Source organism: Canis lupus, chromosome 20 (assembly GCF_003254725.2).
Source record: "Canis lupus dingo isolate Sandy chromosome 20, ASM325472v2, whole genome shotgun sequence".
NCBI classification, from domain to species: Eukaryota; Metazoa; Chordata; class Mammalia; order Carnivora; family Canidae; genus Canis; species Canis lupus.
In genome coordinates this window covers 48,720,823-48,745,413 of record NC_064262.1, presented here as the reverse complement: position 1 = coordinate 48,745,413, position 24,591 = coordinate 48,720,823, and the positions used below count along the sequence as shown (strand labels likewise).

General features: G+C 56.3%; 3 protein-coding genes across 7 annotated transcripts; 1 reads left to right on the top strand and 2 right to left on the bottom strand.

Moving 5' to 3' along the window:
- Positions 1-77: 77 nt before the first annotated feature.
- On the bottom strand, positions 78-8,960 carry PALM3 (paralemmin 3). The gene is made up of 7 exons (XM_025457765.3): positions 8,767-8,960; positions 5,844-5,892; positions 4,765-4,845; positions 4,056-4,183; positions 3,816-3,900; positions 2,259-2,304; positions 78-2,138 (listed from the first exon to the last, which is right to left on the bottom strand). The coding sequence occupies exons 1-7, from the start codon at positions 8,805-8,807 to the stop codon at positions 310-312; spliced, it is 2,259 nt and encodes a 752-aa protein (XP_025313550.3). The 5' UTR covers positions 8,808-8,960; the 3' UTR covers positions 78-309.
- A 4,542-nt stretch (positions 8,961-13,502) lies between these two features.
- Positions 13,503-17,130, top strand: MISP3 (MISP family member 3). Of its 2 annotated transcripts, XM_025457768.3 has the most exons (4): positions 13,503-13,641; positions 13,918-15,898; positions 16,424-16,497; positions 16,768-17,130. In XM_025457768.3, the coding sequence occupies exons 2-4, from the start codon at positions 15,331-15,333 to the stop codon at positions 16,783-16,785; spliced, it is 660 nt and encodes a 219-aa protein (XP_025313553.1). In that variant the 5' UTR covers positions 13,503-13,641; positions 13,918-15,330; the 3' UTR covers positions 16,786-17,130. The 2 variants fall into 2 exon arrangements, 1 of the variants encoding a protein (XP_025313553.1); XR_007404361.1 differs by having other exon boundaries at positions 13,503-15,990.
- Positions 17,131-21,184: 4,054 nt separating this feature from the next.
- C20H19orf67 (chromosome 20 C19orf67 homolog) lies at positions 21,185-24,387 on the bottom strand. Of its 4 annotated transcripts, none has more exons than XM_049098360.1 (6): positions 23,907-24,387; positions 23,037-23,181; positions 22,805-22,905; positions 22,531-22,653; positions 22,036-22,170; positions 21,185-21,568 (listed from the first exon to the last, which is right to left on the bottom strand). In XM_049098360.1, the coding sequence occupies exons 1-6, from the start codon at positions 24,233-24,235 to the stop codon at positions 21,394-21,396; spliced, it is 1,008 nt and encodes a 335-aa protein (XP_048954317.1). In that variant the 5' UTR covers positions 24,236-24,387; the 3' UTR covers positions 21,185-21,393. The 4 variants fall into 4 exon arrangements, with proteins under 4 accessions (XP_048954317.1, XP_048954316.1, XP_025313555.1 ...); XM_049098359.1 differs by having other exon boundaries at positions 22,531-22,716; positions 23,037-23,178; positions 23,907-24,384; XM_025457770.3 differs by having other exon boundaries at positions 22,531-22,716; positions 23,907-24,381.
- Between the last annotated feature and the right edge of the window lie 204 nt (positions 24,388-24,591).

Here is a 24,591-nt window from a genome sequence, read left to right as displayed (position 1 = left end):
TGGCAGAGTCGAGCCTCTGCTGTCCCACCGGGAGATGGTCAGGTGGTTCTGTGCGAACACCACACACACTCAAACTATCCGGTTGCTTGAACGTTTTATTTTCAAGTATAAAGGCTTTGTTGTCAAAGGGGGCCAGGGTCACAGGCAGTGGGAAGCGTCCGGAAAGCCCAGGTGGATGTGCGGGCCAGCTGGCTCCCAGGTGCCACAGCCAGTCCGGGGGTGCCCTGTCTGTGCCCAGGACCCGCTGCTGGATGCCAAGAGGCCGAGGTAGCTGTGAGAGGAGCTGGATGTGGGGTGGAGGGTGTGGGCTCACATGACCGCACAACACTGGCACGTCTTTTGCTTGGGGCCGCTTGCCTCTTCACCCTCTGGAGGGGCAGATGGCTCGGGCTGCCGGGCAGGTGCATAGGTGGGCACGGGCCGGGCCCTAGGGTTGGCCCTGGGCCCTTCTGCCTGAAGCAGTGGCTGGCACTCGGCAGGCTGCTCTGGAGCTGGGGTCTCTGCCAGGAGCGGGGTGGGGTCCCCCGAGGGGCCCTGGCTCTCCACAGGGGTTCGGGGCCTTGCAGATTCCTCCTCCAAGGAGCCTTCCTGCTTCTCCTGGGGCTGTGGTTCTTCCTTTTCTGGCCTTGAGTCTTCCTTCGCCCCCAGGGAAGCCCCTGCCTCACTCACCTCCTCTGCCTGACATTCCTGTCCTCCCCCAGACTCTCCCTGCTCTTCTGGACTCAGATCTTCCTTAACCGCTTCAGTCTTCTCTGCCTCCAGGGACTCCTCACCTCCTCCTTTCTTAGCCTCCAATGGAGTCTCACCTCCTCCTTTCTCAGCCCCCAATGGCTCCTCACCTCCTGTTCCCTCAGCCTCCAGTGGTGCCTCACCTCCTCTCTCAGCCTCCAGTGATGCCTCACCTCCTTTCTCTGCCTTCAGTGACTCACCTCCTCCTCTCTCGGCCTCCAGTGGCTTCTCACCTCCTGTTTTCTCTGCCTCCAGTGATTCCTCACCTTCCTTTCTCTCCATCACCAACGGTTCTTCAGTTGCCTCTAGTTTCTCTTCATCTCCTTCCTGCTCCCCTCCCAATGGTTCCTCATGTTCCTCCTCCGCCTCTAGCCCTCTCTCACCTTTCTGCTCTGCTGGTGGTGGCTCCTCGCCTCTTTCCCTCTCTGCCCTCCAAGGTCCCTCAACTGCCTTTCCTGGTGCTGCCAATCGTTCCTCAACTGCCTCCCTCTCCAGCCCCAGCTTCTCCTCATCCCTTCTCCTCTCTGGCTCTGGGGAGTCCTCACTTCCTTCCCTCCCTGCTCCCTCCTGCTCTGCCCCCACCTTTCCCTCGCTCCTCCCTGCACCCACAGGTCCTTCTACTCTGCTGCTCCCTGCCTCCCAGGCCTCCTCCCCTACCCCCCTCTCCACCCCCAGGGGACTCTCGGGGCCTCCCCTCCTTCCCCACACCCTTGGCCCTTCTGATCCCTCCACCACCAGCTCCTCCCACTCCTCGCTGAGGGTCACCTTCTCTACCCAAATGAAAGAGCCCTCCTCTCCTCCAGAGCCCCCTGGCCCATCACCATCAGGGCTGCCCCTGGGAACACCCTCCCCAGGAGCTGCCCCCTCTGGTCTCACCTGAAGGCTAGGTGAGCTGATCTGTGCAGCCTTTAGGCCCCTGCCCGCCTCTCCTGTGGCCTCTGAGTGGCTGCTCTCTGGCCCCCCCACCCCCTCCCAGACCACCTCCACGACACCCCTGTCCTCCCTCACCCAGGATGGGCGCTCTGGGCAGCCAGCTTCCTGCCTGTCCCCAATGGCTTCCATCACCATCTCCTCTACCTTAGCCTCCAGCTCCGGGCCCGTGGCCTCTGTGGCACAGTCCTCTGTGGCCCTCAGCCTCTCCCATACCACCTTCACCACACCCCCTTTGGCCTCACCCACGCCCCCCTCGGAGGCTGCCAGCCCCTGCCCCTGGCGAGGCTCCTGCTCTGGAGGGAGGCTGGGTCCAGCGCAGGGGCCATTGGCTTCTGAGGAGACCCCTGCTGCCCCAGGGGACAGCCTCAGGGCTGGAGGAGCCCTGCCGGTCTCATCTCTGGGCTCAGAGGGGGCCTCTGGGGATGCGTCCACCAGTCCGGCTGGTAGGGAGGCTCTCTTGTTCAGATCATCGTAGTCTTGGGGAGTCAGAGGAGGAAAGGAGAGGAAACAGGGGGCGACAGAGTGAGATTCTGGCCCCCCCCCACATTCAGGGCCCTCTTCTTGGGACCCTCCAGACCCGGAGCACAAACACCCACCTGTGGGATCTGTCTCCACGGTCGGCTGGGAGAATGGCCGGTGACCCTGCAGGGATAGCAGAAACAAGGTCAGGCCATCCAGCGTCTCCACCTCCAGCCTCCCTGCACGTGGGTACCCTCCCTGCTCAAACACCCTCAGTGCCCCCCCCCTTCATGTTCAGGACCAAACCCTCAGCCTTCTTCACCTACTGCCCTCTGCTCTGCCCATAGTAGCTGCTTAATCAATACCATGTCCACGAGCCAATAGCTCTGTATCGGGGACCTACTCTGTCAGCTACTGAGGTTGCTGTGGCCAAGGGACACTTACTTTGGCTGTGGGAACCTAACATTCCAGGAGGGTGACGTATAAACAGAAACACAAAGAAATACGTAACAGTAAAGGAGAAAGACTATGGCCAAAAAAAAAAAAAAAAAAAAAAAGCAGGAGGAGGGGCTAGAGAGTGCCTGGGAGGTGGTGGGGGGCAGGAGGGCCTCTCAAGGAAGTGACACTGAAAGGAGACCTGAAGGGTTGGAAGAGCTGGCCTTGAGTCAAGAGGTAGGTATGGGCATTCCAGGCAGAGGGGAAAGTGTAAGAGCCCTGGGGCCACGATGAGCTACACAAGTTCAAGGACTGGAAAAGAGGATCAGTGTAGCTGGAATGGAGGGAGGGAAGAGTATGAAAGTAGGTTCAGGGAGGGGAGCAGGGGACAGCCAAGCCCCAGGGATCTCCTCCTCACGGTTCTCTGATCTTATCCTCTTTCCAGCCTCCGGGCCTTTTTTCCTCTGCCTGTTCCACTCTTTCCTGGTTCCTGCCCAGATCCCATATAGATGGCACCATCTCCAAGAAGCTTTCGCCCCCAACCTCACTCAGGTGATCTCTCTATGCTCCTTCTCTGCCCAGGGCTCCCCGATCACAGACTTGTTCTTGGAGAGTGAGCTCCCCTGAGCCAGGAATCATGCCTTGCATGCTCTGTGCCTCTCTAGCAAAGAACTCCTGGCCTATACTAAAAATCCACATCCATTAACAGGTCTCCTCTCCCTCTGTGCTCTGCAATGGGCACCTGGGAGCTAAGATAACACATCGGGGAGAACAGGGGACCGCGGAAAACCTGCACCTCACTGTGGCCAGGCACAGATGTTGCCAGATCTTCAGACTTCAGGGGCAACCCAGAGAGCCAGATTTTAATGTGAAGTTGTCCTGGTTGTCAAGAAGCCTGTGTGTTGGCGTAGCATGTACATTATATCATAATAAAGGTGCCACTGAGACAAAAACCCATGTGGAAACCCCAGATCACAAAAACATCTCGCAGTGCTCGGTTCCCTGTTTGGAGGCCCAATTCCAAGAGCACTCCCTCACACTTCCCCAGCACATTCCTCTCTCTGGCCATATTAGCAATCATGTATCAAAACTCTTCCCCATGCTTGTTTCTAGCTGGAACAAGGAAAGGGACTTGTCCAAGACCACAGAGCAAAGAAATAGCAGAGGACTCAGTGGTTAAACTGCACTTGGAGAAATCCTGTCTTTGTCCCTTCAGGCCGCCTCCCTCCCACCCCCCACTGACTCTCTGAACTCCTCACCTGTCTGCGCCAGGTGGGCCTGCCTGAGGACTTGTGCTGGGCACCTGTGGATGCACTTTGCAACAGCTGCAGCTGGGATTGGAGTCTGAGGAAGAGAGGAGGCTGCTGGGAGCCAGGCCCCCAGGCTCAATGCCCTCCCCCACTCCCCCAGGCCCCCTTCAATTTTCCACTTCCCTGGAGTGGACCTGGGGACCTGGCCTAGCCAGGCTGGCAAAGCCAGCAGGCAGGGACCCAACTCACGTGAACAAGCTGTCTTCCAAGTTCCGGATTCGAGCCTGAGCCTGGCCCTCAGGTGACTGGGGGTCCTCCTGCTGCTCCGGCCCCTCAGCGGCCCCGTCCATTAGCCAGCGCTCTCGGAGAGACTTCCTCTGGGCACGGGAAGGTAGCTCTGGCTGTGCATACTGACCACCCCACCCCATGGAGGGTCCCCTCCTAATCCCCTAGGCTGGGAAGATTTCTTATTGCCCAAAGCCACCCGAAGGGGACAGACCTTTCTCCTGCAGGTTGGGATATGATACATGCCCTCACTGTGTTCCCCCAATACTGCCAGGGGGTCCAGACATCCCATTACCAGCCCATAGCTCTAACAACCTGGAACAAAACACCCATCATCTCCCCACCCCTTCCAGAACGGGATAGGCACCCTCGAATGTGAAATCGATGTCTCTATTGGCCTCTCCCCGCCGGAAAACTGGGCAAACATCTTCACTGTCCCCATACTCTTTCCAAAGGTGGTACAAATGTCCCCATCACCACCATCATCACCACCTCCACCACCACCCACTCTCCCAAGGAGAGGAAAATCGCCCCCCCAGCGGGAACCCATGCCCCCAGCCTCCCTCCAAATTGGACAATGGTCCAACGGTCCTGTGGTTCCCCCCAAACCGGCTCTCGTTGACACCCCCACTTGATTGCCCAGGCCGGGCAGACGCCCCTGGCCGCGCCCCACCTTGAGCCGCTCCACGCGCAGTTTCTCCTCCTCCAGCTCCCGGCGCGCGGCGCGGATCTCCTCCTGCAGCCGCCGCTTCTCCTGCGCACAGAGGACCCGGAGCTGCCCGCGGGCCGGGCGGGGCCTCCGCCTCGCCTCCTCCGCGGGGGCTCCCGGGGCTCCCGGGGCTGCGAGCCGGGCGGGGCGGCGGAGCGCACGTCGGGGCCCCGGGCGGGGACGGGGCGGCGGAGGCGCTGACTCAGCAGCGGGCGGGGGCGGGGCGGCGGGGGCGGCGGGGGCGGGGCCGGCCGCGCCCGGGAGGCTGCGGAGGCCTCGCCCCAGCCGCGTGGGGGTCCGGGGAAGGGTGGGGGGCGGGGCCTTGGAGGGGGGGATCCCCAAGGGGGACAGAGCTGGGGGCGTCTGAGATATGGGGTTACAGAGAGGGGATTCAGAGACAAGGGGTCCAGATATGGATATCAGATGGGGGGGGGGGGTCCGGAGAGGTGCCGTCGTGGGCATCTGGGAGAGACTGGGGCGTGGAGATGAGGGTCCGGAGAGACGGAGGTGCAGAAGCCGAGGGACGAGCGATGGGAGTTAGTGAGATGGGGGTGCAGAGGGATGGGGTACAGATGTGGGGGTCAGGAGGATGGGGGTTCAGAGAGACCAGGGTGCAGAGATGGGGTCCAGAAAGATGGGAGTGAAAGAAGCGGGAGATGAGAGACATAGGGGTGTTCACGGAGTGAGATGAGGATCCGGAGATGGGGGTCTGAGAGATGGGGTTCACACATAGGATGTTTGGGAGACCGGGTTCAAGAACAGAGCATCGGATGTGGATTCTGGGAGTGCGGAGTACACAGCCGCGCCTTTCCGGGGGTAGTGGTGACCAGACAGAGGAACTGGGGAGCAGAGGGCCCTGAGGATTTAGGTGGGGCGCCCCGGGCAAAGCTGCAGCTGAGGCTGCTGCCCCCCCCACTCCCCTCCCCCCATTTCATAGCTTTAGGCCTGCTCCCCAGATTGAAAAAGAGGCGAGGAAGAGCCCAAAGGCGAGACTAGGAGCGCCCAGGACGCCGGGCGGAGCGCGCTGGGAGGACTTCACTTACAGCGATGACCTCTAGCCGCTGCCGGTAGAGGGAGCTCTCGGCCATGGGCCTGTGGGGGAGAGGGCAGAGACTGCGGAGGGGGTCTCCCAGCGCCCGGACCCCGCCTCAGGCCACCTCCTGAATGCCCCTCTCTGAGCCAAGATCCCTGAGCTGCTTGGAAACCAACCAAAGCCCAGCATTTTCCTCCATTTCTCCTTTGCAGCTGAAAGAAGTTGGGGTAGAGGGCCCAGGACCTGGGGAGGCGGGTGCGGGGCAGGGAGAGAAGAGACCATGACAAATTGCTCTAAAGCCCTTCCTAGGCCTGACATCACCTCTGTGAGCCTCAGTTTCCTCATCTGTAAAGTGGGCTGGGAGAGCTTGATCCTCACCTTGCAGAGAGGTGCCCTTGCAAGGAAAATATCCATGCAGGAAAAAAATAGGACATAGTGATCCAAAAACAGTAGTGTCATTTATTATTATTATTTTCAAAGATTTTATTTATTTATTCATGAGAGACACACACACACAGAGATAGAGAGAGAGAGAGAGATCTAGGCAGAGGGAGAAGCAGGTTCCATGCAGGGAGCCTGATGTGGGCCTTGATCCCAGGACCCAGGGATCAAACCCTGTGCCGAAGGCAGATGCTCAACCGCTGAGTCACCCAAGCATTTCAGTGTCATTGATTATTAATAACTTTAGTAATTCCTATAGTTAATAATGTTTATGGTTAATTATAAGAACCAGGGGATCCCTGGGTGGCTCAGCGGTTTGGCACCTACCTTTGGCCCAGGGCACGATCCTGGAGTCCCAGGATCGAGTCCCATGTCAGGCTCCCAGCATGGAGCCTGCTTCTCCCTCCTCCTGTGTCTCTGCCTCTCTCTCTCTCTCTCTATGTCTATCATAAATAAATAAATAAATAAATAAATAAATAAATAAATATAAATCTTTAAAAAAATTATAAGAACCATTCCCAAGCTGTCCTACAGACACTCTCCAATCCTGCCAGGCCCCTAACATGCTGTGTCTCTTTCCAATTCCACATGCTCTCTGGACCTAAGGCACTGGGGGATGGGAGAGTGTGGGGACAGAAGTGTCCATCCCACAATGGACACATGCCATTGCCATGGAAACTCTGGAGCTACCTGTCAACTTCTCTCCCCGGGAGCAAAGGTACTAGGTCATGTAGCCTAGCATTGGACTCTGAGCTGGGAGGAGGCAGAGGGGTCTTGCTGTTTAAGGTTTAACTCGAGATTCCCCCCATCTTGGATATCCTCGCAGCACCCCAGGATCCCTGCTTCCCAGCCTACACCGCCACCCCTTCTGGGCTTCCTTAGGGGATAGTCGTTGTCACATGAACCTATCATCACAGATGTGCACTGAGTGCCCACTATGTGCAGGTGCTTCATGGGCCAGTATCTAGAAGGATGTATCTATTTGCTTGCTGTCCCTGACACTTAGCCCAGGGAGGGCACAGGGCAAGCCCTCAAACATTTATTAATTTGAGCACTAACTCTATTGGGTGAGCATTAGCCTTATTGCCCTGACTCTGCTGGGGCCTCACAGATCTTCCCTGGCCACTCCATAAAGACATAATAATGCAGTGCTTACTATCTATAGTGCTCTGAGTGCTCTACACGGCTTCCGCTACGCTCTCACAGCCACCTCTGCCTCTCCCTCCCAGCCCTGAACTTGAGACACTGTAGTCCACTCTTTGCTGAGTTGATGGAATAAAGTCAGCCAACCATTATCAGCCATTGCATACCATGTGCCAGGCCCTGTTAAATGCTTTGCCTATGGTAACTCATTTAATCTTCCCAATGACCCTGGGAGGCAAGTAGTACTGTCCCTACTTTATGGATGGAGAAAATGAGGCTCCTAGAAGTGGTGAAAAGACTCATCTAAGGTCACTGAGTCAGGAGATCAGAACTCAGGACTCTCAGGCCCAATATACTGGGAACACCACGGGGAAGAAGGGAGTCCAGGCACCCTTTTCTTGGCAGCCGGGAGGCCAGAGATCAGCCTGGGAGACCGATTTCAGCTAGGCCAGGGTGCTGAAGTCATGCTCTGCAAGGTGTCCCAAAGGAAGCTAAGACACCTGCTAATAAGTTTGCCCTTGGGGGAGGGCTAAAGTCCCTCCTCTGCTGTCCCATTCCCAAGATGTAATCTCCCTGCCTCTTCCTTGCTGGGGGGGGAGGGGATCGGGTTCCCATTGCTAGGCAACCAGGTTTGTAGTTGGTGAATAATGCAACAGGCACCCAAAAGAGTGAGGAACCAAATTGGGGTCCCTGGGTGGGGGGGACTCTTCTTTCTCCAGAACTCTTTACAAACCTCTGGAGCCCCTCCATCCTCTTCCTTTGAAATGCCCTCAAACTTTGAATATTAAAATCCCCTGTACACCCTGTTTGATACTGTTTATCTCCAACTCTGCAAGAACAGTGTTAGTGGCCATGGCCTGTTGTCACCAGGAACAGGCTATGTGGCTATTTCATTAAAGTGGGTGATGGTTCCGATTTTGCCATCATCTTGCCCAGTTTGGGAGCTCTTAACTTTTTCTGTTGTATCTCAAGCACTTCTTCTCACCCTGGACACTGGGGGGTGTTTCTAGAGGCAAAGCGCAGGGAGCAAGGGACCCTGGCCTTTCCGGCTCCCCACCCAGTCACAATCCCACCTCCAGGCTGGACTTTGAGCTTGAAGCCTGCCCCACTGCCCTACAGAATATCCCCGAAAAAATGAGGTGAGGGTCTGCATCTACCCCCTGACTCTCTGGGGAAAGGGACATGAAGAGCCTGCAGGATTGGCTGCCGACCTCTTTCCATTCCCCCAGTCCCCTTAGGAGAGGCCAGCTGGGGCTCTCACCCCCCCCCCCCCCCCGCAGAAAGGCCAGTGACCTCAGAGCCCCTCCCAGGCCCTGCCCACCAGCCCCCCCACCCCCCCGGATACTTACATGGGTGCGGCCAGAGACCACATCTGGCTCTGCAGGGCCATCTCTGTCCAGAAGCCCACCTTCAGGTCTTGAAGGTGCCCAGGAGGCTGTGACTTGGCTGGTGGGAAGGGGGGTGCTGCAGGAGGGCACCGGGAGAGCTGGTCCAGCTGGTTTGGGCCAGGAGGCAGGAGGCAGAGCACGAGGAGCAGCAGCAAGGGGGGCTGGGGGCTGGCGGGCACTTCTGGGGAGGTACTATCAGCTGTCCTGATAAATTATTTACCAGCCACTGGCCTCGTTGCTGCACTTGGCTGACTCGCAGCAAACACACTCTCACATGCATGGTGCAGTGTGTGGGCGGGAATGGTGAGTCGCTGACCCCCCTCCAGGGAACGCACCAGCACTTGGCACCGCAGATGCCTCAAGTCCAGCTGCCCACCAAGGTCACCAACGTGTGACCATCGTGGCACATCACACGCTTGGGATATTCTTACATACTACTGCCCTCCCTCCTTGGACCCTGGCTCTGGGGCAGGGAGGGAGGGACTGATCCAGTTAAGGGATCCTGGAGACCAGAGGCTGAGTACCACGTGAACCAGGAGGCCTGGCCCCTGGGTAACTGTGGATGACTTGCCCCAAGGTTTCTAGGCCTTGGTTTGCCCTTTTGTGAAATGGGAGAATCAGATCAAGTGGCCTCCAGGACCCTGGCACCCCTTAGATGCTATAACAAGGGTGGCGCAGTGTTGAGGAAGGTCCAGAGAACTTCCTACCCAAATCTTGAGGGTCCCTGTTAAAGCCCCCCAGTCCTGTTCTTAAAGGGCCAGCACCCCATTTCTCAGGTACCAGCATGCCTCATTTACCTTTTGCCATTTGGGGAAATCACCTCCTATCTTCCAGGCTCATCTCCCACAGCCCCCGCCTTCCCCCAGTGCAGTCCTGGTCATGCTGCACAATTTGACATGAGCCTCAGTGAGAAGGGATGTTGCCCTCAGCCCCCTGCCCTAAAGGACACACTCCAGCTAGGACCCTCCCCATGTGACAGGGAAAGTGCCTCCCTAACTCCTCCCTTCTCTATTAGGTCCTACCTACTCAGTGTACTCAGACCTCAGAATTCCCTGCCCACATGGTCCTGAGCTTAAGATAAGGCCTATGTACCTCCTGAATGCAGACCTTGCAACCAGGGTGTGCCTCACCCCACGATCTCCAGCCTGAGAAGCGGTCAAGGGCAGCTATGGGCAGAGGGGTGAGAATAACGCTTGGACACATGGCACAGGGTCCCCAGGTACAGGCACAAGGCTCTCTGCTATGCAGGAGAGAGATGAAGTTGGGAAGTAAAGGGGGCCAGGCTGAGAGCTGGAGTTTCCCTGGGTCCCACATTCTCATACAAAACTCCTAGGGATTCAAAATGTTTTCATTTGAACCTGGCCTTCTAAGTCATCCTGAAAGTACATTTGCCATGACAGGAGGAGAGAACATATTTTTTTATTATTAGTTTTTAATTGTGGTAAAATACACATAAAATTTACCATTAGTGGCATTTAACACATTCACAGTATTGTGCAACCATCACCTCTGTCTGGAGCCAGAATATCTCCATCACCCCGAAAGGAGACCCTGTGCCCATCACAATCACTTCTAATTCCCTCTCCTCCAGCTCCTGGCAACCACCAATCTGTCCCTGTAGATTTACCTATTCCACACATTTCATATAAATGGAATCATAGGAATGCCTGGGTGGTTCAGTTGGTGGAGTGTCTGCCTTTGGCTCAGGTCATAATCTCAGGGTCCTAGGATCTAGCCGCATGTGGGGCTCCCTGCACAATGGGAAGCCAGCCTGCTTCTCCCTCTCCCCCTATCCCCTGCTCGTGCTCTTTCTCTTTCTCAAATAAATAAATATAAAATCTTAAATAAAAAAATGGAATCATATACTATGTGGCCTTTTGTATATCTGACTTCTTTCATTCAGCTTAACGTTCTTTTAAGATTTATTTGAGACTGAGCCACGTGAGTGAGAGTACAAGCAGGGGGAGGGGCAGGAGAGGGAGAAGCAGACTCCCTGCTGAGCAGGGAGGTGGTGGGCTCATTCCCAGGGCCCCAGGATGATGGGGCTCATTCCCAGGACCCTGGGATCACGACCTGAACTGAAGACCGATGCTCAACAGACTGAGCTACCCAGGCGCCCCAACTCAGCATGTTTTTAAGATCCATCCACAATGTAGTGTGTGTCAGTATTTTACTCTTTTTATGGCTGAATAATGTTCCTTTTTTTTTCCTAAGATTTTATTTTTTTTAAGTAATCTCTATACTCAATGTGGGGCTCGAACTCACAATCCTGAGATCAAGAGTCGCATGCTCTACCCACTGGACCAACCAGGCACCCCTGAATGATATTCCATTGTATGGATCTACCACATTTTGTTTATCTATTCATGTGTTGATGGACATTTGGGTTGTTTATACCTTTTGGAGGAGAGATGTATTTTTTAAAAAGATTTATTTATTTATTTTAGAGAGTGCTGTGAGAGCCCAACCAAGAGGGGCAGAGGGAGAGGGAAAGAGAATCCCAAGCAGGCTCCACACTGAGCATAGAGGCTAATGTGGGGCTTGATCTCACAACTCTGAGATCAGGACTTGAGCCAAGATCAAGAGTCGGAAGCTCAACCAACTGTGGCACCCAGGCAGTCTGAGAATATATTTTATTTAATTGTTTATAGTTTGATTTTCTAACTGTTAAATATTTAGATGTATGGTATGTGGGCTTCCCTTTGTATTCTTGTCCTGTGTGCCACATTGAGGCAAGACTGTTCTATTTTCTTTTTAAGATTTTATTTATTTTTTCATGAGACTCACAGAGAGAGGCAGAGACACAGGCAGAGGGAGAAGCAGGCTCCATGCAGGGAGCCCAACATGGGACTTGATCCAGGACACCAGGATCACACCCTAGGTGGAAGGCAGACGCCAAACTGCTGAGCCACCCAGGGATCCCAAGACTGTTCTATTTATAATTGTCTCTGTCTCCCAAACTCAACTGCACCTTCCAAGTCTGATTTGTTTCTTTCTTCTCAGCACTGGGGTAGGCACCTAGTAAGTATCATTAAATAATTCTTAAGCAACTGTTATGTGCCAGGCACTGTTCTAGGCATGGGGTAGTTGAGTCTAGGGGTGACCAGACAGAAAATGGTATAAGGCAGCTCACTTTTGGTGGTGGTGAGGAGAGAGATAATATACAAATAAAGGCAATTAGTGATGACTCCTGTATAGGGTGGGTTACAGCCAATAGTAGGGTTAGGGTTATGAGGAAGGACTGTGTGTGATGCAGGCTGGGTGACCAGGGACTATTTGTCTAAAAAAGTGATATTTAAGTCAAAACCTGCATAGCAAAAGCCAGCTTTGTGATGAGTCATTCCAAGCAGAGGAAAAGGCAAGTAAGTGCAAAGGGCCTGAGGCAGGAGTGAACTTGGCAGGTCTGAGGGGAGAGAATGGAGGAGTGACAAGAGAGTGTCAAGATGAGATCTTAGAAATGGGTAGGGCCTTCTGGGTCAGAGTAGGGAATTTGGATTTTTTTTTTTTTTCTGAGTGTGGTGGGAACCACTGGAGGACAGTGAAGTGGCTGGGATGAGGGTTGAGAGAAGTGGACATGTTCAGAATATGTTTTGGAGGCAGAGCCTACAGATCCAACAGCAATCCAATATATGGCTGGATTGGAGCACGGCTGAGAGAGAAGTTGAGGTAGATTCCCAGGTACGGGGCATGAAAAACAGAATAGATAAGTTTCCACACATAGTGAGGAGGAGTAGAGCTGGGGGGATCCGAGAGCTCAGTTTTCACTTTTTTAAAGATTTTATTTATTTATTCATGAGAGGCAGAGACACAGGCAGAGGGAGAAGCAGGCTCCCCACAGGGAGCCCAATGAGGGACTTGAGAGAGAGCTGCTTTTAAAGTGTCCAGTTTGGGGGATCCCTGGGTGGCTCAGGGGTTTAGCGCCTGCCTTTGGCCCAAGGCGCGATCCTGGAGTCCCGGGATTGAGTCCCGCATCTGGCTCGCGGCATGGAGCCTGCTTCTCCCTCCTCCTGTGTCTCTGCCTCTCTTTCTCTCTCTCTCTCTATATATATGTCTATCATAAATAAATAAAAATAAATAAATCTAAAAAAAATAAAGTGCCCAGTTTGACCTATTTGCTACACTCAGGAGTGTTGGAGATGAGTCTACAACCCAGAGAAGTGCAAGATGATAAATCTGAGACACCAGCACAGAGATGGTGTTTAAAGTAAGGTTGGAATTGGTCAGGGGCTCAGTGCTGGCAGGAGAGATTGTGTTCCCAAACCGAGTAACTGATGAGAACTTAATACAGGGATGCCTGGCTGGCTCAGTGGTTGAACATCTGCCTTTGGCTCAGGGTGTGATCCCCGAGGTCCTGGGATCGAGTACTGCATCAGACTCCTCACAGGGAGCCTGCTTCTCCCTCTGCCTACATCTCTGCCTCTCTCTGTGTGTCTCTCATGAATAAATAAATAAAATCTTTTTTTTTTTTAAGTTGATTTATAAAGGTGTCAGGAGGTGTTCCTGGCTGGCTTAGTCAGAGAAGTGTGCAACTCCTGATCTCAGAGTTGTGAGTCTGAGCCCCACACTGGGTGTGGAGATTACTAAAATAAATAAATAAACTTAAAAAAAAAAAAAAGACACTCTGGGTTAGCAGCAGTACAGGGGGATGGGGGGTGGTGGTGCTGTTTCCATGCCTTGACCTTGAGACAGGTGTGCAGAGTGGCACCAGCAGTGGAGGGACACAGGCCGGCAGTGTGGGTTAGAGGGGGCTTAGCATAAACCTGCTGACCTCACTCCCTTCTCTCTCATCAGCCAACCCCACGGGAAGCAGGAGAAAAAGGAAGCCTGTTGCTGCAGGTGAAACAGATGTCTGAGAAGAAATACCTGGGAGGGTCGGAAGGGAACCAGGCGAAGATGGTGCCCCCGGGAGACCAAGAAGCTAACGGAGAGGCAGTCAGGGAGGAATCAGTGACTGGGTCTGACAGATGAAGTCCCTCAGTGTCCTTGGACGGAAAGGGCTCAGTGGCGCGGTGGGGCCAGGAGCCTTGTTGGCACCACCCAGCAGGAACAGGAAGTGAGGCTGTGTACCCCCCCTTCTCTAGGTAACTATATCTTTCTTCCTGGTCACCCCAGAATGGTGGAGTGAGGCCAGAGGGCAGCCTCCGGCCACGATCTGCCGCCAGCTGCAGAGCTTCTCCGTCCCGCGAGCCTGGGTACCTCTGCGGGCCTTTCCAGCCGCCTGGGTCCCAGGGTGACCGCCTTTCAGTCGCAGCCGCTCCGCTAAGCCCGGGCCGCGCTGTGTCCGTCCCTCCCTCTTCCCTCAATCTGGACGCGCACTTGGCCGCGGACGCCAGGCGGCCTTTTCCGGGAGGGGTGAGGGGAGAGCAGCCTCTGGGCTGGAAGCGGCGGTGCACACCTCTCGGAGAGGCCTCGGGGCGCCCAGAAACCCGGAGGGAGCCCGGGGCGCGCCCTGAGAGGGCTCCTGGCGCCCCCTCGAGTCTGAGCCGTCCGCTGCAGGCGTGGAATGTGGATCGACGGCCCCGAGGCCAAGGGCGTCGCTGCCCGGCGGCCTGGGCGGGGCTAGCGAGGCGCCGGAAAGATGGCTTTGGAGGACACCAGCGCCGGAGGGCCAGTGGCTTAAAGGCCCAGCCCAGGGAGGGCACAGTTGGGGGTCAAGCCTCCTGGGAATGGCGGGGACGGGGGGGGGGCGGAAAGGTGCCAGGGTGGCGCCCCGTGAGTCGGACGGCACCCGGACTTGTCCCCCAGCTGGCGGGCCGAGCGCAGGGAGCCCTCTTACCAGAAGCCTGGTGCCCTGAGCTGACCCGAGGAGCGTCAGAGTGCGAAATGCGCAGCCCCGCGGGGGCGCCCCCGCCCCGAGGGCGGGGCCGGGGCGGGCCGTAGTCGTCCCTGCAGGTGTAGGGGGCGGCGCCCAACCCTGCCCCCGGGGGCCGTTCTCGGAGGGCAGGGGCGGGTCCGAGAAGCGGCCGAGGTAGGCGACGCCTTGGGACCTGCGGGCGGTGACTGTGCCACAGGTGCCGCGCAGGGCACCGCGTCCCCGCTCTGGGCATCAGAACTCCGGCGCTGGAAACTCAGGGTTTCGAGCTGCTCCCAACCCTGGACACCGAGGCCCCCGGGCCGGAGAGCGGAGCCCTGGGGTCGCCCGAAGCGCGGGGCCCCGAGCCCCCCAGGTCAGACAGCGAGGTCCCGGGGCCTGCGGCAGAGCAGGACGGCGGGGTCCCCGGGCCGGGAGGCAAGGTCTCCCTGCCCTCCGCAGAGCAGGGTGTGGAGACCCCTGAGCAAGAGAGCCAAGTCCTTGGGGCACCAGCGGGGCTGGACGCGGAACGCCCCGGGCCGTGCGCAGCTGGGGGTTTTGAGAGCCTCGGGCCTGGCAACGACGACCCCGAGGCGTCTGGAAGCGCGAGGGTGCTCCAGCAGTGTCCTCTTCGGGATCCCGAGACCTCCTCCTCAGGGTCAGGCTCGGAAGCCCTCCTGCAGCGTTTCCTACAGAGCCCCGAGACCCCCCAGCGGGCGCCCGGGGAGCCGCTCATGGAGACGCCCATCGAGCGAGAGATCCGCCGCAGCTGCGAGCGCGAGGAGAGCCTGCGCCGAAGCCGGGGCCTGAGCCCAGGCCGCGCAGGCCGAGAACTCGTCGAGCTGCGTGTGCGGCCGGTGCTCAGCCTGCCGGGTCCCGGCCCCGCGCTCCCGCGCGCTTTGGAGCGCGCGCGGGCGGGCGCGCAGATGCAGCGAGACATCGAGCGTGAGGCCCACCGTCAGGCGGCGCTGGCGCGCCCCGCAGCCCCGGAGCCGTGCGCCCGGCCGCCGCCGCAGCCGCTGGGCGAGCTCAAGCGATTCTTTGAGGCCGCCGGGGGCAGCGGCTCCTCGCCGGCGGCTGAAGGCGGCGCGGGCCCGCGGGGGCTTCCGGATCCCGGAGGCCGGCCGCGCTTGGCCGTGCCCAGCCGGTGCCCGGTGCTGGCCCGCGCCCCGCCGCGGGTCGCGCCGTCGCTGCTGGAGCAGGAGGTGCGCGAGGTGCTTGAGCGCGAGCGGGAGCTGCAGCGCCAGCGGCTCAGCGTCTACGGCACCGCCGACTTCAAGGAGCCCGCGCCCAGCCTCACGGGTAAGCCACGCGCGCCCTGACGCTGGGGACTGTGGGCTCCAGCCGCTCTCACCGACAGTCCAACTCCAGTGGCCTCTCTTCTGGCCCTCAAGGTACCCACGCAGGGCTCCCAGGGTCCTGGGACCCCCCCACCCCCACCCCTCAACTGTCCGTGCCCTGCCCATCGCTTCTGGGCTGCCCGCTTCCCTGGGTCCACCCCCAACTCGGAATGGTCGCCTCCCGAATCCACCTCACCTAGGCTCCTGGTGGGGAAAGGAGGAGGATTCTAGGAGTCTTTATCGGGTTCCAGGGAACCCCGCCTGAGTTCTGGCACTCCCAGATCCTCCTCTGAATTTAGGGGTTTCCACCTCCCCACCCTGGGTTCGCCTGCCTCCTTCAGGTTGCTCCCTCCTTCAGGATGGAGGCTTCCGTGGGAAGGAGGGTAGACGCCTGTGTGTTTAAGGGGCGCGGCCGGCCTCCTTGGTCCTGGCCGCCTCCAGCTGGTGACAGGAGGGGCAACCCCAGCTGAGCTCCCTTCCCCCGCAGCGAGCAGGGGCGACGGAAAGCTGGCGGTGATCTGGCCTCCCCGCAGGAAGTCATCAGAGAGCGGCCTGGAGCAGGTGGGAGCTCCCTTTCCCCTCTGGCCTCTAGCGCTAGTGGCTCTTCCCTCCCCCCTCCTCCGCGGGCGCCAGGGTGCTGGCTCAAGGAAAATGCACCCCCACGTCCTTGGGAAGTCACTCTGGGCTAGGACGCAAAGTTCTGGGCACGGCCCCGGGGTGAGGAGGCTGCGGCTGTCCCGGGGCCCAAAGCGCCCCACCCTGGGTCCGGGTGTCGCTCCTGCGGGGCGCGGGTGCCTGACGTTGGCCTTCCGTCTGGCCTCCTCTCCCCAGGAGGAGCGGAAGCCTTGAGATGCCAGCAGGCTGGGACCCTCTGCCAGAGGGAACTGGTGGGGGCGCCCAGGAGTGCTCTCGGAATCCACTGAAGGCCTGGAGGGCCCGCGGTCTGCACGCAGGGGAGGATCAAATCGACCAGACCCCCTTGGACATGACTTTGTGAAATTGACCGGTGTCGTCTATAAAACTGTTAGTCTCCACTGGGAAACACTCTCAATCGGCCGGCGAAACTGTCCAGCTCCTCGCAGTCTAACCGCAAACCCAACTGGCGTCGCCCTCTGGCCTTTACTATTAGAGGGCCAGGGTCACCGCCTGCGCTATCCTCACTCCCCCAATAAAGCCCCCTCTCTCTGGGCAGTACAGGCTGTTTTCCTCTGGGTCCTCTTCGTCTCGGCTGGGGCAGGAGGGCGTCTGGCGGAGGAAGGCCTGAGAAAGCCCAGGAGGCGCCGACCGGAACCCAGAACGTGCCCTTTATCTCCCAGTTCTGGGGCTGCGGCTCTCCCCCGGCCCGATGCGGATCCTGGTGCCCCCTGGCGGCGCGGGCGCGAACTGCGGCGTTCGGACAAATGAGCTCAAGCCCGGCCTTTTCCCAGACTTCGCCAACAACGATTGGTGCCTACGGCATGCATGCCTCGGGCTGGGCGCGGGCTAGACACAGGTGATAAGAGGTTGCTCCTGCTCTGGGGACAGAAACAACAGGTACCCAACAAAGGGGGTGGTGGTGAAGGGTACAAGCTTCTTAGCAAGGCGCACAAGGCCATTTATAATTTGTCCAGCTATGGCAAACCTCACATGCCTGTAGACCCGACAGACATTAGCGGATCGTGCTAGAAAATGCCTTGTTTCAGCGGGCAGGTAAATGTTCCTCCATATCAGTAGTACTACCAATGAGTGAGCTCAGTGCCATCAGAGCTTCTGACTTCCAAAAGCACGGAGGAAAACCAGCCTTTAAAAGGGGAGCCTGGGTGACTCAGTTAAGAATCTCACTTCAGCTCAGGTTATGATCTCTGGGTCCTGGGATGGAGCCCCATGTCCCACTCTCCACTCAGCAGGGGAGTCTGCTTCTCCCTCTGCTGCTCTCCCTGCTAGTGCATGCTCTCTCTCAAATCTTTTTTTAATTTTTATTTTTTTAAAGATTTTATTCATTCATGAGACACACAGAGAGATTGAGGTAGAGGGAGCCTGATGTGGGACTCGATCCCGATCCTGGGTCTCCAGGATCACAACCTGGGCTGAAGGCGGTGCTAAACTGCTGTGCCACTGGGGCAGCTTTTTTTTTTTTTTTTTTTTTTTAAGATTTTATTCACTTGAAACACAGATAGTGAGCAAGCAAGCCTGGGCAGGGAAGAGAGGCAGAGGGAGAAGCAGACTTCCCACTGAACAGGGAGCCTGACTGTGACAACAGGAGAATTGATCCCAGGACCCAGAGATCAAGACCTGAGCCACGCAGGTGCCCCAATAAAATCTTTTTGAAAAAAGAGAGAAATCTACTGAACTTTAAATGTGACTATTTAGAAAACTTTTAAAATTGGGGGTGGGTGGGTGGGTGGGACACAGAAATTGCAACAAGCAACACTTGCTTGCAATACAGCTTGTAGCTGTCATTTGTTAAGCCCTCCTTAATTTCTCTCCCAACCCAAGGGGTTCAAGAGTCTGTGAACACCATAAGTTGAATAAATGTATCTGAACAGTTATATTCCATGATTTCAGGGTACCAGCTTTTTAGGGGTGCATGAGACTCAGAAAAGACCCAGGAATGTTTTTTAATTTAATTTTTTAATGTATTTATTTTTTAAGATTATTTATTTATTCATGAGACATACAGAGAGAGAGAGGCAGAGACATAGGCAGAGGGAGAAGCAGGCTTCCCACAGGACTGACTCAATCCCAGGCCCCTGGGATCATGACCTGAGCCAAAGGCAGACAGAAGCTCAACCACTGAGCCACCCGGGCATTCCCCAGGAATGTTTTAGACTCATTGTTTCAGCTCTTGGATTTGTCCAACTCTGTATGCCCCAGGTCCAGCAACAGTCTTGATTCTACATAAGGAGGACAAGTAGCTGATGAAGAATGAAAGAATGCTCACACAACATGCACCCCAAGAGAAGCTCAGTCCAAAAAGAAACTACTTGATCCCATCATCAGGACACTGAGCACATACTTGATTGTGACTCTGCAGAGAAAGCAAAGATCCAGTGCTGCCAAGGTGGGAAATGGAAACACCCAGAGCTGCTTCTTAATTCCCAGCAGGGGAGCTAAGAACGAAGCCTGTAGAGTGGATTATGTAAGTGTGGACCTGAGTTTCAACCTTTCCTGCAAATTAAAATTACATGAGGCACCCTTATGCCAAGTAAACCAAAATCTGACAGGGAGCTTGGCCTCAGTATTTTTTAAAGCTCTATAGGTGTTTCCTACATGGAGCCAAGTTTGAGAACATCATCACGTAGGGGTAGGTTCGCAGTTCTCAAAGTGTAGTCCTCGGACCAGCAGCATCAGGATGGCTTGAGAACTTGTCACAAACACATTCTTGGGCCCCCACCCCAGACTTAAAAATCAGAACGTCCACACGATTCCATGATAAAGTTGGAGACTCATGAATATAGACAGTTCATGAGCAACAGGATCCAGGAAATCAAGCCTGTTTCCTTCCTCTGCCAGTACTGCCACCATGCATCAGAAACCTTTGGTTTAAGTGGCCTGTGGATTTGCCTTAAGGGTGACAGTCTAGGGGCTCCTGGGTGGCTCAGTGGGTTAAGTGTCTGCCTTTTACTCAGGTCATGATCTTGGAGCCCTGGGATCAAGCCCCATGTCAGGCTCCCTGCTTAGTGGGGAACCTGCTTCTCCCTCTCCCTCTGCTGCTCCCCCTGCTTGTGCTCGCTCGCTCTCAAATAAAAAAATGAAATATTAGGGGAAAAAAGGGGAGACCGTCTAAAGCTGGTCTGAACTGAGATGTGCTGTAAGTGTGAAATACACACCAGGGTGCCTAGGTGGCTCAGTCAGTTAAGGGTCTGCCTTGAACTCAGGTCATGATCTCAGGGTCCTGGAATGGAGCCCCTACTGGGCTCCCTGCTCAGTAGGGAGTCTGCTTCTTGCTCTCCCTCTGCCCCTCCCCGCTTGCATTCTCTCTCAAATAAATAAAATCTTAAAAAAAATATATATATATACATATACACACACCAGATTTCAAAGACCTAGTGCCCCCAAAACAGAAATAGCTCAATAATTTATTGCACTGATTATATGCTGAAACAGTATTTTGGATATGTTAGGTTAAATAAAAATCACTAAAATTAATGTCATTTTTTTTTACCTCATTTTAAAAAATGTGGTTACTAGGAAGTTTGAAATAACGTATGTGACTTGCATTTGTGGCTCAATTTAAATTTCTATTGAACCAAGCTGAAGAGTCTTACAATGTATGTGTGTAATTCACAGGGGCTAACACAGTATGAGGGAGTTTCAGAAACCCCTTTAACTCATTCAGATTAAACAATCCTTGAAGTCAGAAACTGTACACACACACACGGCCCCCTAAAAAAGACCAAGGGTTTTGCTTTCCGATCCTGATTCATTTTACTTCACACGTCTCTTTTTGTCATCTTAAACAGGGGCTTACAATACTGTGTGCCAGGTAAGCGAGTTTTAGGTAAGCGAGTGCTTTGCTCAAAAGGGTCAAGGTTAGGTCTCTGCTCCCACTCAACAAAAGCTGCAAGGAACGAAAAGGCACGACTTAAAGGAGGGGTACCTCGCAGATGAGTGACAGCGGGTCAGGAAGGCCACCCTTCCTCTCGCAAGGGACCAGCTGCAATCGCAAAGACCCAGTTGAGGTTCGAGCTCCGCCACTTGCTCGCCGGAGCTTTGAGCAGGTGAGTTCACCTCTCCCAACCTGGGTCTCCTTTCCAGTCCAAGGTCGGAGCTACGCTTAGAGATCCCAACTTGGAGATCCTTACGGCTTTCCCACCCGCCAGCGCCCCGGACACCCCGCGGAGTAGGACGACCTGCCCGCTCCACGATCCAAAAGCTGCAAGAGGAAGGTTCGACTCCGGCCTTTAGGAAACTGATCCCGGGCCCTTTCCGGGGGCACGTCGGGAAATATAGTCTTTTCGGTAAAAAAGTCACTTCCGGGTCAAAATACGAGAGTGGGCGTGGCTCCGGGGTCCCTTCCCCCATTGGGCGTTGAATTTCCCGGCTACCCAAAACTTGCGGTTTTTTGGGTTCCGGTTGTTGACAGGCACTGCTACTTCCCTTTTAGCTTCATGTGCACCTCTGCGCATGCCCCGTGTGCTTGTCCGCCAGTCGAGGGGGACTTCGTTTTTGTTTCAAAGACTACATTTCCCAGAAGGCCGCGCGAGTGGGCGGGGCTCCTCGCCCCAAGGGGTGGGGCGCGGCACTCGGAGCGGACGCTGAGCCTGTGACCTCTTTCTTTCTTTTATTTAACGCAAAACTGGTGTGTCCACGCGCAGTGCTCCGCGGCCGGGCCGGACCCGGCGCGGACTGGCCAGCTCGGCCCGGCCCTTTGGAAGGCGAGGCCGAGGTGCCCTGGGAGAACGAGTGAGCCCCTCCCCTGCTCCCTCTCCTGGAGTTTGGAACTGTCAAGCTCCAGCTCCCATCCTCTCTCCAGGCTCAAGACCCCTGCGCGGCCCACGCCGCGGGCCCGGCCGCGCTCGGGGGCCGGGCCGGGCCTGCCTGGCCGGTGAGAATCTGCACCAGCAGGTCGGTGGCCAGCATGTGCGAGGGCTCCTCGAAGCCGATGGTCAGCAGCTGCTGGTAGTCTCCCGGCGGCTGCGGGCACAAAATCCTGGGGGCCAGGACAGACAGGCCTGGACGTGAGCGCCCCCTGCTCCTCGGGAGCCCCTCCCCTCGAGTGAGAGGCTGTGGCTGAAAGAGGCTTTGTTTCAGCTGGGGGTGGGAAGAACCCTGGGGGGAAAGTGGTTTCCCTGTTGAGGAGAAACCTAGAGGGTAATGGCTCTGGGAGGCTGCACGACTCTATCCCTGGCCTGGCCTATCTATCACCCAGCTGCTGTGTGTCCTTAGGCAGGTAACTTAACCTCTCTGAGCACCTGTTTACTTCTTTGTAAGATGGGGCTTGTAGCACAGACTTAAATGGGTTGTGACACAAGTCTGCATAAAGCACTTTTCAGGGCACAATAAAATGCTATCCTTATTACCAAGGGAAACAATGTTGGGAGAAGTGGATGGTCTTTGGTGGGGTTCCGCCCCTCCCTCCAGGCCGCAAACCTACTTTGCCATCACCCTAGCTCCTACCATGAATAAAGGTCATCCTCCGCAGGTCCCAGCGGCACCCAGCGGCCAATGGACCACAGCTTCTGGATCTGGGGGCACGAATTGGCCGGGCTCTTGCCTGTGTCTTCCCATGTATCTCGATAGCACAGGAAGTAGCTGGGAGGGGAGGGGGCATCAGTTAAGAATGAGCAGTTAACTAGCTTCTGTTGAGGGCTTTGAATTTGGGAGCAAGTGGAAACTCATCAGAATTTGCCCTCAAATTCTCAGGTAGGGATGTAGCTCAATATTGAGGCCTTTTCTCCCTGCTAGCCTACTTTTAAGATGAGGATTTTTATTTTAATGGAAGGGTGATTTTTTAAGGTGGGATGGCCTTTCAAAGAGCTTTGGTTTCCTGCTTGGCTTTCCGTGGTGGTGGTGGTGGTGGTGGTGGTGGTGGTGGTGGTGATGGTGGTTCAGAGGCCCACACTGGCATTCTGCAAAGAGAGGGGAGAATTTTGGTTTTATAAGGGCACTCACTAATCCACATGGGAATCTTGCCCCCTGCCACTGGGCTCTGGGGTGGTTTCCAGGTTCCATCGCATCTTCTTATAGAGGTATCGGGGGAAGCGGCTGGCGGTGTAGGCGGCTGGGGCACAGTATCTGAAGATGGACACTTCATGGGAAGGGCTGATGGAGAACCTCCCACAGAAGAAACAGGAGATGCTGACAGTAGACAGGAGAGTGGGGGAATGAGGCAGGGCTCTGGACTCCACCCTCTCTCCACCCCCATTCCAGTCTCCTACCCTTTTACCTTAGGGGGTCAGTCTCCTCCAGGTCCACGAACCCAAAGGAGGCATACATGAGGACCAGCTGTTCCAGGCGCAGGGTCAGCTGTTGGGATATCTCCAACAGCTGCATGGAAGAAGGGGCATAATGAGATTAGCTGGCCTGCCAGGATCGCCCTCCCCCCACCATCTCCCACTCCTGAGGTTCTGATGAAAAGGGCATGGGGTCTAGGAAACCCTAGACCCCCTTTTACACACCCCCTTTCGGACCAGCTCCTGCAGGGCTCCGTAGATGGGGGGCACACTCCGTGCAGCTGCCTCCAGGTAGAGAAAGTAGGGCTCACACATCTGTAAGAAGGTGGGCATGGCCTTGGCCAGCTGTTCCTTCTGCACGCGGTCCCTGCTAAATAGAAAAGGAGGCCTTTGCCTGGAGTCCATTCCATTCTATTCACTGCCGACTTGTACCCCTAGCCTGGACCCCCTATTAAAAATTCCCCCTGTGCCAGGCCTTTCTCAGAATATCTTCCAGGATCATTTGCATCAAAACCATTGGGAACACTTGTTAAGATGCTGACACCTGAATTCTGCAACTGACTTTCACTCAAAATTTCCTGTAGGGTGGAGCCCAGAAATCTAGGGTTTAAACAGCCTCCCAGAGGATTCCAATGGATACTGGAAATGTGAGAATTACAGCCCCTTTCCCCCTGGGCTGGGAATCATGCTATCCCTTGGGGGTTTCAGTGTGTGTGTGTGTGTGTGTGTGTGTGTGTGTGTGTGTGTCTCACACTGGTAGCCCATGGGCCAAATCTGGCACAGATTGGTTTTGTTTAGCTTGCCCAGGGTTCAAAATATAAGCCAACAGTTAAAAAACTGGGAGAAAAGTCCTCGTGAATTGGCAGCCCCTGGGGGCCACATAATAGCAGGTGCTCCCTAACCCCGAATTTCTACATAGTCCTCATCACTCTTCGAAATGGGATCCCCAATCAACGAGCTTCGTTTACTGTCTCTGGTTTCTGATGCTTTTGAGTTTGGGAACCTAGCGTGTGTTGCTTGTACTGTTACCCTCTCCTCAGTCTCCTCAGGTAACTCAGTTACCCTCTCGGGAGCTAGGACCCCGTCCAGCATCACCTGTAAAGTAAGTAGCTCTGGAAATCATCTGCCTTCTTGAGCAGGTAGCGGAGCTGTTCCGTGATGGGGCTGAACATGGTGTCCAAGGGGAGGCGAGGCGGGGCGGGCCCCGGGGCCAGAGGCTCGGGGGAAGGAGTAGCGGTAGAGGCCTCCTGCAGCTGCCCCTGGACGTCCTCCGGTTCCGCCTCCGGTGGATCCCCAGGTCCGCCAGGGGACGCCAACCAGGAGGCGTCTCCGCAGAGCTGCGCCCCAGCTTCCAAGTCGTCCGGGGGCGGTGTTTCCCCAGGGCCCGGGGGGAGCGGCTCCACGAACCACTGCTCGGTAGCCATCGTGGGGTCGCCGGCGAGGACCGCCGCGCTTTAAGCCTCCGGCGCTCACGTTGGCCGCGGGTTCGACCCCGCCCCGGGAAGCTCGGACTTGCCGGCGCAGGGAACGCGGCCCCTCCGACGCGCCCCTGCCTCGACCTCTCTGCCGGCGCGGCGCCGCGCGGAGGGAGTTCGCCTCGTTTGAATTTCAGCAGGCGGGAGGGGCGCGCCGCTCCGGTTCGCGCTGCGCGCCCGGGGGGCCCCCGCGCACATGCGCGCTCCCGGAACCTGGCTGTCTGGGGGCGGGGGGGGGCGCGCGTCCGAGAGAGGCGACCTGGGCGGGTGCTGGCGCGGCCCTGTCCTGGGGTGCGGCCCGGGGG